At 42.6% G+C, this 12,031-nt stretch overlaps 1 protein-coding gene across 1 annotated transcript in view; it reads right to left on the bottom strand.

Annotated features, from left to right (window-relative positions):
- LOC128136185 (importin-11-like) overlaps nucleotides 1-12,031 on the bottom strand; it is a 180,027-nt gene that overhangs the window by 157,822 nt on the left and 10,174 nt on the right. The window contains exon 2 of the mRNA XM_052775369.1: nucleotides 5,012-5,155. Coding sequence (XP_052631329.1) covers nucleotides 5,012-5,155 — 144 coding nt within the window. The remainder of the gene's footprint in view (nucleotides 1-5,011; nucleotides 5,156-12,031) is intronic.

Raw genomic sequence — 12,031 nt, 5'->3', positions numbered from 1 at the left:
CACTTCTATGTACAGGCGTATATAAAAAAAAATGTATTAGCATTTGACAGACAAGTGAAACTACGTGTTAAACATTAATTTTAAAAGATTACAAAAATGCTTATCACTAGCCCTAATAATTGATTTGTAAGAAATAAGCCCAACATAAAGGGCAAGTGTATTTCTAATCTCATCTGGTTGAGCTGGGAATAAAAGGGTAATAATTACTAGCACCAGCCAATTATTACACTCTTTAAGGATATAGCTGGATTCTGACTAGAGTGAGAAGTTATTCTTTATTGTGCAGTGCCACAGGCTTCTGAGATCTTTCAGGTGGTTTCTTCATTATCTTGACATGTGCCAAGAACTATCCTGACTACCAATGTTGATTGCAAAACAGTGATCTGGCAGGACAGCGATTCTCAAACTTGCCTATACTTATTCTTGAAAATTAGTTTCTACTACTAAAAAGATATCTATACATATACATGTATCTGTATCTATCTATACACACTTTCATGTACATATATATATACACACACACACAGAGATTATTTTATATAGTACCGTTGTAAAATTAACCAATCAGGAAAAGCTAAAATAAAAGGTAGGCTATTGAATCTTAATACAGGTACTACTCCGGACAGCAACTCTCCTCTTCTTTTCCACATGGAGAATGACTGCATCAGATAGATCCTTCTTGAGGGAAGCGAGACATTGCTTCCTCTTTTAGAGAACAAATAGGCGTGAGCTCAGTGGTCTTATTCTACAGTGCACTGTAGAAAAAGAGTGCACCACTTGTATCAGTTGCTTCTAGAAGCCCATTAAGAAGGGACATGAAAAACACAGGGATTGAGGTCAAGAGCATCTGCTACTTTTGGGTGCCATGTTTGAATAAACTATAAATAAACTCTTCAAAGAACTCAGCACTATAGAAACCAGGGACCTCATCAAGCATTTTCACTATAAATTCAAAGCTTAACCTTCTCTCAAATTCTATTTCTACAGTAACAGCAGCTTTTTAAATATAACGCCCAGCACAAAAAAAACCAACCCTCACAAACTCCAATCACTACAAAGCAAAAGACTACTTACATGCCAACAAAGCTATCGACTCAAAACTAGTAACCTTTAGAAAAACATCAAAAAGGTTGTAGCCCAACAATAAACGCCACACAACATGAAAAGGATCTTTATGTAATACATCTTCTTTTCCCAAAGCTAGTTTAGGAAAAGGGATTGAATCTTTGAAAGATTTGACCTTTTGCAAAAAGCAACTTAAGCATTTTACAATATGAAGAGGAAACTTCAAATATCGTCACACTGCTTTAGCCTCACATCCACGCAAAGCATTGCAAAACAAATTAAACAAGGAAAACAAAAAATACTTGTTCTAAAACTCCCACTGAGCCTTCAAATTACCATTTCGTTCCCTGCTAAAATATTCATCAGAAGCAAAGCTTCCTCAGATCAAAATACCACAAAACTAGAGTGGGGCAGGATAAGAAATGCAGAAAAAGGCAAAGTGTGGTGGGTTGACGCTGGCTGGATGCCAGGTGCCCACCAAGCTGCTCTATCACTCCCCCGCCTCAACTGGACAGGGGAGGGAAAATATAACGAAAGGCACAAGGGCCAAGATAAAGATAGGGAGATCACTCAACCAATTACCATCATGGGCAAAACAGACTCGACTTGGGGAAATTAGTTTAATTTATTGCCAATCAAATCAGAGTAGGATAATGAGAAATAAAACCAAATCTTGAAAACACCTTTCCCCCCACCCCTCCCTTCTTCCTGGGCTCAACTTCACTCCTGAATTCTCTACCTCCTCTTCCCCCCGAGCGGGGCAGGGGGACAGGGAAATGGGGGTTGTGGTCAGTTCATCACATGTTGTCTCTGCTGCTCCTTCCTCCTCACACTCTTCCCCTGCTCCAGCATGGGGTCCCTCCCACAGGAGACAGTCCTCCACAAACTTCTCCAAGGTGAGTCCTTCCGACAGGCTACAGTCCTTCAGGAGCACACTGCTCCAGCGTGGGTCCCCCGCAGGGTCACAAGTCCTGCCAGAAAACCTGCTCCAGCATGGGCTCCTCTCTTTCCACAGGTCCACAGGTCCTGCCAGGAGCCTGCTCCAGTGCAGGCTCTCCACGGGGTCACAGCCTCCTTTGGGCACATCCACCTGCTCCAGCGTGGGGTCCTCCACGCGCTGCAGGTGGATATCTGCTCCACTGTGGACCTCCATGGGCTGCAGCAGGACAGCCTGCCTCACCATGGTGTTCCCCACGGGCTGCAGGGGAATCTCTGCTCTGGTGCCTGGAGCACCTCCTCCCCCTCCTTCTTCACTGAACTTGGTGTCTGCAGGGTTGTGTCTCTCATATTCTCACTCCTGTCCTCTGGCTGCAGTTGCGCAGCATTTTTTTCTCCCTTCTTAAATATGTTATCACAGAGGCGCTTACCACCATTGCTGATGGGCTCGGCCTTGGCCAGCAGCGGGTCCGTCTTGGAGCCGGCTGGCATTGGCTCTATTGGACATAGGGGAAGCTTCTAGCAGCTTCTCACAGAAGCCAACCCTGCAGCTCCCCTGCTACCAAAACCTTGCCATGCAAACCCAATACACCAAGGTATCTACACAAGAACCAGCAAAACCTCTCTGTGTTCTGTATCCATATATGAACTTCCCAAAACAAAGAGTATTTCATATAACACAGTAACGCTGTTGTAGAAATTACAGGAATGAAGCTAAAAAATACATAAATTGATACAACTGGTAAAGGACAGAGGTTGCTTTTCAAAAACAACCATTCTATCTCCAACTTTTCAGCTCTGTTCTTCAAAAGGGAGGAAAACAACACCTTCAAAAGAGAAGCACAGAAACTAACGTTAATAACTCCACTAGAAGCTTCCCCCATGTCTGACAGAGCCAGTGCCAGCCGGCTCCAAGACAGACCCACCACCAGCCACAGCTGAGCCAATCAGTGATGGTAGTAGTGCCTCTGCGATAACATATTTAAGAAGGGAAAAAAAACTGCTGTGCAACAGCAGCCGGAAGAGAGGAGTGAGAATATGTGAGAGAAACAACTCTGCAGACACCAAGGTCAGTGAAGAAGGAGGGGGAGGAGATGCTCCAGGTGCCAGAACAGAGATTCCCCTGCAGCCTGTGGTGAAGACCATGGTGAGGCAGGCTGTCCCCCTGCAGCCCATGGAGGTCCACGGTGGAGCAGATATCCACCTGTAGCCTGTGGAGGACCCCACGCTGGAGCAGGCAGATGCACCCAGAGGAGGCTGTGACACTGTGGGAAGCCCGCACTGGAGCAGGCTCCTGGCAGGACCTGTGACCCCATGGAGAGAGGAGCCCATGTTGGAACAGGTTTTCTGGCAGGACTTGTGACCCCGTGGGGGACCCACGCTGGAGCAGTCTGTTCCTGAAGGACTGCACCCCATGGAAGGGACTCACGTTGGAGAAGTTTGTGGAGGACTGTCTCCTGTGGGAGGGACCCCACGCTGGAGCAGGGGAAGAGTGTGAGGAGTCCTCCCCCTGAGGAGGAAGGAGCAGCAGAAATAACATGTGATGAACTAACTGCAAACCCCATTCCCCATCCCCCTGCACCGCTCGGGGGGAGGAGGAGGTAGAGAAAATTGGGAGTGAAGTTGAGCCCAGGAAGAAGGGAGGGGTAGGGGGAAGGTGTTTTTAGATTTGGTTTTATTTCTCATTACACTACTCTGATTTTAATTGATAATAAATTAAACTAATTTCCCCGAGTCTGTTTTGTCCTTGACAGTAATTGGTGAGTGGTCTCTCCCTGTCCTTATCCTGACCCAAGAGTATTTATAGTTATATTTTCCCTCCCCTGTCCAGTTGAGGCGGGGGAGTGATAGAGCAGCTTGGTGGGCACCTGGCATCTAGCCAGGGTCAACCCACCACAATCTCCTTCCCCCCACCCTTTTCTGCTCCACCAAGAATGTGCCAACTATCTGCTCTCCCAGGCAGTCCATGTGTCATAATCAAGTTAAACAAAGAAGCAGAGATTCTCTACTTCTATTTAGTTTGCAAGATTACTGTTTATATTTCACACTTGAAGAAAGGCTGATGTGTCCCCGAACAGGCCTGCTTAACCACATTAATAGAATTAACATCATTTGATCCTTTTAAACCCTACATTTTTAGGCTTTAAATCTAAAACTAACTCCCATCAACTTCAGTTACAGCTGTGAGTGCTCAACTTGTCTACAACCTGAGCTGTAAGGTCTCACAGCAAACATCCAGAATATAAAGAATGCCCAGTCAGTGGCTATTTCTGCTGTTTTCTATCAAAATTGTTTATCACCACAGAAACACTATGACAAAGGCAGTGGGTAAAACACAATTAGACAGCTTGAAAGTCAGATTTTTTTTTTCCCTTTCCCTAAATCCCCTGACTCACCTTCAACTTTTCAAACAAATCAAAAAAAGGGTCTACGGAGAACAGAACATGTCACTCCACAAGTCTGAGTCATTCATCCTGTGCACTAAAGACAGATGTTTGTAGGAAAAACAGTTTATCTGTATGTTTTTTAAGACTATTATATTATAAAACACATACACATAGGAATCGGAGTGTAACAACACTGTTAACTTCTGAGTGTCTCCTCTGAAACCATTGGGTCTCCTTCTTTGACTATGTTTTCATCACCTTGCACCATATTAATGCATCTATTTCACCAACAGTAGTAGTACCTTTAGAAGTATTCAACCTTTCCCATTCCAGGAACCTTACTACCAGCCTGGTCAGCTAATCTCTCTGGGAGTCTCTCTCTGCTGACAAGGAAAGCAATCCCAGCTGTGCATCAAACTTAGTACAATGAAAAGCATAGGGAAACTATCTACAAAAACTGTCAGAATGCATCACCTCCACAATAAAGAAAAGGTGGTTACTGCCTTGGTATATACAAGCTCAAATCTTCTCTCAGCCAGAGGTCATGGTTCAACAGTATTCTAGAAAGCCACATTCAAAATTACTCAAAGTTTATGTAATAGCACTTTTACACTGTATCTTACCAACAAGACTGAATAAAAGCCTGGCTGTGTCTCCCACTGCTTCAGTTGTTCCTCAGCTGGTTTCAACACTGCAGTATCTTGACTAGTAGCTTGGGTTAAGACTCGCAAAACAATAGTGCTAGCACTATTGAGATCCATGAAAATCTGAGAACATTTTAAAAGGAGGAAAAACACTTAAGAAAAAAAAGACAGCAAATACAGACAGGTATTTTCCATTCATATTATCTAAACGCCCCACACTAATTTTTCATTAGACTATACTGTATAAGACAGTATTACACCCACTCACAGGCAGTGTCAAAGTACGGTGATTAAACTATTTTGCTTTCAGAAATTTCTCAGCAGAAAAAGCAAGCATTAAGTCTATCATTACAAGCACATTCACGAGATTTGAGGAATTACAGAAAATATATTGATTTTAAACTAGTTACCTCTCCTGTGAAGCACAGAAAACTAAGAACAAAACCGCAAGTAGCAATAACTTCAGCTGTAGGGCAGAGCAAACCATGAGACTATCTGAAAGAGGCAAAGATGCAGAGTATTAACATTTTTTTTTTATTTTCTGAATAGGTTTTTCCCCCAAAAGAGAAACTGACCCATTTCAGATAGATTTGAATTGTAGAATTTAACTATCTAGACATTTTATATAGATTTAAAAGAGGATTAATTGTAGTTTCAGAGTCCTAAATGAAACTGAATTTTCCTCAATATATTTGTATTCCTTCATTATCTATTTAGCATACAAAATGCTAATCAGATGAACTGACAAAGCCAATTGCCTAATTTCCAATACATTCTTGTACTCTATAAAGACAAAACATTGCTCACCAGATGACACAGAGATTATATTGATAATGACTGCAGAAACAGCATTACAACAAATTAAAGAGAAACATATATAAAACCACCTATGAAATGTGACAATTAAAACTGGTTTTCTGTCTATAAAATCTTCCATTTATAACCTATGTAAACTTTTCATAATACAGATGTATGTTAAAATATTTATGGATTAAAGTTTTCTAAATAAACAACCAAGCACAGTTTATTTCTCTTCTACAAACAGGCCTGAGGATTTGCTTTTGTTTAACATTAAAAAAAGTTTATCTTTCCAACCTTCAGGGGAAGAAAAAAAAAAGTGAGGTGTAAAATTGTTAGGGTGATGGTAAGAAAGTCAGAGAAATTAAATCTTATTCTGATACAGGTTTAAAATTTTGATTTTTAAAAAAAAAAAAAAAAACCAAAAAAACCCCCCACCCTAACAACAAAACAAGCAACAAGATTAAAGACCTTTATACCAGTAATAGTCCTGCATAATTAAAAAAGATTATATATATAAAAATCTAAGAACTCACAATATGTAAGTCTCCAATCATCCTCAACAAAAACAGACTAAAAATTCAATATCCTAAGGTTAAAAAAAAAAAATATATACTTTCAAAACTACTAACCACAAAATCATCTCTCTCTACAGCAATAATTGAACAGAACAAGTAACTCAACCTCTGTTTTATACTACCCATGTGATGCATCTTTTTATCTCTCTGCTTTATCTGCCCTGCAAAACTGATCTACCTTTTATTTCTTTGTATCTTCTTGTATCAGTCATTTCAATCTTTATCAACTCGCAGATTCTCTAAAAATTTCCTGTGATTATGAGACCATTGCATAACAAATTTAAACATTCAAATTCTCAGCTCACTTCTCAGAAGACCATTAATTTCCAGGGAACCAAGACCCCGATTTAGACTATAAAATCCAATTGGGACTGGTTTACCCTATGTGTAATAGTGCCCAGCACAAAGAATTGATGTTAAGGCAAGACCCCCAGACCCCAGTTCTTCCCATTCCTCACCATTTTTTTTTAGTCTTTCCACTCCTTTCCTTTCACTAGCTCAGGTCCTTGCTTTCAGGAAGCCAGCTGAACTCACTAACTCCACCTTATAGTTCTCTGGAGGATTTTTTTTTTTTTTTTGCAAAGTTATTGAGTCAAGCCATCCAAGCACATGGTTCGACAGACACCAGGAACTGTCTAGGGGAGGAAGGAGGAATACAGGACTTCTAACAGTGTCAAGCCATTACAGTCTCAAGTCCTAACAGACAATTTCAACTCTGATGAAGTCTCTCCTTACATTCCCTTCTCACAAACAGGATTTCTATTGAGAACTTATCCTCTGCATGCACTCTGTAGAGACGATTGACTCAATGAGGGCATCAGCTCACACCTTATGTGTTAATGGGATCCTCCCAAAACATAGTTTTAATTACTGCCATGTACAGATGCCTTTGTGAAATCCATTCCTGCAGATAGAGCCCAGCTGTACTTTAGGAGTTTAAACCCAGATCTCTCAAATCTTGATTTGTTGTGACCTCCCCCCACTTGCCCCCCCCCCTTTTTTGACATACAGATGCTTTTAGACCACACAGAACAGCAAAGGCCCATGAACTGCAGCTCTAATATTGTGGGATAGAGACAATTTTCATCTCTTACAAATCAGGAGGTAGAAAAGGCTTTTCTGTTGCACAGCAAAGGCAGAGTGACACGGGTTACACCATACAGACAAGGATTTTCTCCACAGTCTGTTGAGTACGTCTAGAGTTTAACTCATTGTTGAACAAGTTCTACAAGACTGTCCTAGAGATGAAACAGAGGCAGCGAGTATTAAGTAGCTGTGATCTTTTGGGTATCTTCATAGCCATGAGGCATGCATAGAAATGCTGGTAGAGTCTATTAACCTTTTAAGCAACATTTTCTTAGAAGGAAGGCAGAGTCTGCACTTCAAGTCATAACAGCCAGAATTTCCAAGTTTGATCATTGGGTAAGGTTAGTGTTTCCCATTTTTACTTACTAATCTCAGACTGTGTCTTCACAATAAACGTTGAGCAATTTCAGGAACGTTGCTTGCTTTCTACTGCTTTTCTGTGGTTCATGACCATTGCTATCACAACTAAGTAGCATGCGGGGGGGGGGGGGGGGGAACGTAAACCCCTTCAGTGGACAGAAGCGTTGAACATTTTCTAATTGCAAGTCCAAGCATGGATCTATTGCCATGCCAGAATTTCTGCTTCTATGAGGGTGTTTGGATTGTCCGGCTCATAGTTCATACATAAACAAGTTTCACCATGTCTAGTGCACACAGGCGACTCATGGGGGGTTACAAAAGCGACCCAGCCTTGGATTGCCTTGAGGCCCTGTCTCTCTGCAGAGACGACTCACTCACGGGGAGCTGTGTAGACAGCTTAGCCCTGGGTTGTCTGATAAACCCTAAACTAAACAGGGCAGTGGCTGTGCCATTCAAAGAACCAAAACCTGAACTCAGCCTTGAAATCCCTTAACAAATAGTATGCCCTGAGTCTCAATCCAACCACTATTCGGTTACATGAGGAAGCAAGGTAAAAAAAAAAAAAAAAAAAAAAAAAAGAACTGGAGGGTTTCAGCTTCAGTTTCAAATGACAACCTTGTGTATTCAAACAATCACAGACCAACAAAGGAAAGATAAGGGGAAACTCCACTCAGATATACATAATCCACTCATAGTCATACACACCGTTCTGCAAGTCAGGGGATAAAACCCCTAAGATTCAGGTTGGAAATGGGGGAGTCACTTCTCCAACTATACAGTTGGCTTGTGAAGGAGACCCTTCCCCCCCTTGATCGGGACACTGCTTGAAGTAACTTCCCTGGGATTGAGAGCCCTTACCTGGAGGGGTAAGTGAATATTGTTTATGCTTTAAGTTTGTAAACACGTGTGTGTTTGTGAATCGCTTGTGGTTGTAATAGTGTAGTACTCTTGCCTTAAAAAATTGCAATAGTGCATTCCTCCATTGTATCTGTAAAACCTGCAATAGTGGTGTGTTAAGTCTGTAAGTGAAGTTCAAATATATCATTTGCTTGAACCTTGCAGTTAAGTCTCTTTCCACCACAGAGAGAAAAGAGCCTAATCGCACACAACAAGGAAAAGCTACTCTCCAAGATCCCACTGAATATGCGCAGAACTGAGACAACAGCATATTCTCAGATGACGGGGAGGGGGGGAGCCTACAAGACATGGAACACATCAAATGCCACCCCTCAGCACAATGAGACAGTGGTGTCTTCAGAAACTGCAAGTACCAATATGATCTCATCATCGTTACCATCCAATGTCCTGCACTTCCATTCCCACTCCAAAACTCCTTCGCCTCCTATCGCTTGCAAAAATCCAAGACCCGCTTCTCCTATTCTACTCTGTAGTCCTTAATTTCCTATCTAAGGAAGTATCTGCATACACAGTTTACTTCAGAGAATAGTCCAAGTCTCTTCAATGTTATGCCATACTGGTTAATGTTTTCCCTGAGTAGTCAATCCTTTTGACAGAGCCAAAAGAATATGCAGGTAGTATTCCCATAACACTAAAATACATCCAAATTTTAGAATCATGTCAGTTATGAAAACAAATCCAGGACTGCTATATATCTGCAAGGGAACAAAACAAAAGATTTCATCAGTAAATGCCTCCAAACTTCACTTTTTCTGGACTTCAAAGAATGCAGTAAAACAACTCATATCCAAGCAATTAATTCTGTACATTTTTTGTTATCTTTCATTAAGCATTCAATAAATTCTTTTCCACTGTAATGAGGTACAAGAATGGATTCAGTTAAGATTCTCTGAAATTAGGAGATTGTCGTGGTTTAACCCCAGCCAGCAACTAAACACCACGCAGCCGCTCACTCACTCCCCCCCCACCCAGTGGGATGGGGGAGAAAATCGGGAAAAGAAGCAAAACCCGGGGGTTGAGATAAGAACGGTTTAATGGAACAGAAAAGAAGAAACTAATAATGATAATGATAACACTAATAAAATGACAACAGTAATAATGAAAGGATTGGAATGTACAAATGATGCACAGTGCAATTGCTCACCACCCGCCGACCGACACCCAGCCAGTCCCCGAGCGGCGATTCCCCGCCCCCACTTCCCAGTTCCTATACTAGATGGGACGTCACATGGTATGGAATACCCCGTTGGCCAGTTTGGGTCAGGTGCCCTGGCTGTGTCCTGTGCCAACTTCTTGTGCCCCTCCAGCTTTCTCGCTGGCTGGGCATGAGAAGCTGAAAAATCCTTGACTTGAGTCTAAACACTACTGAGCAACAACTGAAAACATCAGTGTTATCAACATTCTTCGCATACTGAACTCAAAACATAGCACTGTACCAGCTACTAGGAAGACAGTTAACTCTATCCCAGCTGAAACCAGGACAGTATCCACCCCTTATTCTATACCATTGACATCATGCTCAGTTCCCATACCTTTAGTTACATCCTGATCAATCATCATCACCTTTCCATCCCTTTAAGACATATGAACAATGAGATAGATATATGTATACACACACAGAGATATCATTCCTTTAGTTCATGGGTCATGTTCATAAAATGTTCATTGAGTTCATTTAGTTTCCGACTCTGGGCTCCACCTGTCATACCAGTCTTTCTGGGCAGGAGGGATGGTGCAAAGTCCTCTCAGTCGGTAGAGCAGAATTGGGCTTCAGTGCGGTGTGACGAGCAGGTGACATTTGGCGCAGCGGGAGGATGGTGTGCACCGTTGGATTGTTGCATGCTGGAGTCAGTTCTGGTTCCATCACTACTGCGCTTTGCTCAGTTTCATCACAGTTCTTTTCTTGCTTGATCTAAGTGATTCTTACTATAGTACTATGGATATAGCATATAACAATTATAGTAAGGATAACATACAGTAGCAGGGTTATATAGCAACTAATATCATACAGTTTAATTCTGGCTATTCTCACCTAAAATTAAATCCCCTTGAGGCACACATCGGACTTCCCCATCTTTTCGCACCACCCACCAAGTGCACCCAGGCCCTTGAGCAAAAGCAATCCCACGAATGGGTTTACCTCTGCCTGAGGCAGGAGTAACCCAGACTGTCTTCCCTAACATATTTTTTATGTGCACTACAGGGACTTTATACCCTTCTACAGTACGTAAAAATTCTGACTGGGCAGGGCCACCCCGATTGGCAGATCCTCTGGTGTTGACTAACCAGGTGGCTTTTGCTAAATGTGTATCCCAATGTTTGAAAGTTCCACCCCCCATTGCTCTCAATGTAGTCTTTAACAGTCCATTGTATCGCTCAATTTTCCCAGAGGCTGGTGCATGATAGGGGATATGATACACCCACTCAATGCCATGCTCTTTGGCCCAGGTGTCTATGAGGTTGTTTCGGAAATGAGTCCCGTTGTCTGACTCAATTCGTTCTGGGGTGCCATGTTGCCACAAGACCTGCTTTTTAAGGCCCAGGATAGTGTTCCGGGCAGTGGCATGGGGTACAGAATATGTTTCCAGCCATCCAGTGGTTGCTTCCACCATTGTGAGCACATAGCGCTTGCCTTGGCGAGTTTGTGGGAGTGTGATATAGTCAATCTGCCAGGCCTCCCCATATTTATATTTCAGCCATCACCCTCCATACCACAGGGGCTTTAACCGCTTGGCTTGCTTAATTGCAGCACATGTTTCACATTCATGGATAACCTGTGCGATAGTGTCCATGGTCAAGTCCACCCCTCGATCACGAGCCCATCTATATGTTGCATCTCTTCCCTGATGGCCTGAAGCATCATGGGCCCACTGAGCCATAAATAGCTCACCCTTATGTTGCCAGTCCAGGTCCACCTGAGCCACTTCAGTCTTGGCAGCCTGATCCACCTGTTGGTTGTTTTGATGTTCTTCAGTGGCCTGACTCTTGGGTATGTGAGCATCTACATGACGTACTTTACAACCAGATTCTCTAGCCGGGACGCAATACCTTGCCACAGTGCGGCAGCCCAGATGGGTTTACCTCTGCGCTGCCAGTTGCTCTGCTTCCATTGCTGTAGCCACCCCCACAGGGCATTTGCCACCATCCATGAGTCAGTATAGAGATAGAGCACTGGCCACTTTTCTCTTTCAGCAATATCTAATGCTAGCTGGATGGCTTTCACCCCTGCAAACTGACTCGATTCACCTTCTCCTTCAGC

Source organism: Harpia harpyja, chromosome W, assembly GCF_026419915.1.
Source record: "Harpia harpyja isolate bHarHar1 chromosome W, bHarHar1 primary haplotype, whole genome shotgun sequence".
Lineage (NCBI taxonomy): Eukaryota > Metazoa > Chordata > Aves > Accipitriformes > Accipitridae > Harpia > Harpia harpyja.
The sequence above is the reverse complement of the archived record's forward strand: the minus strand, read 5'-3'. Positions and strand labels throughout refer to the sequence as shown.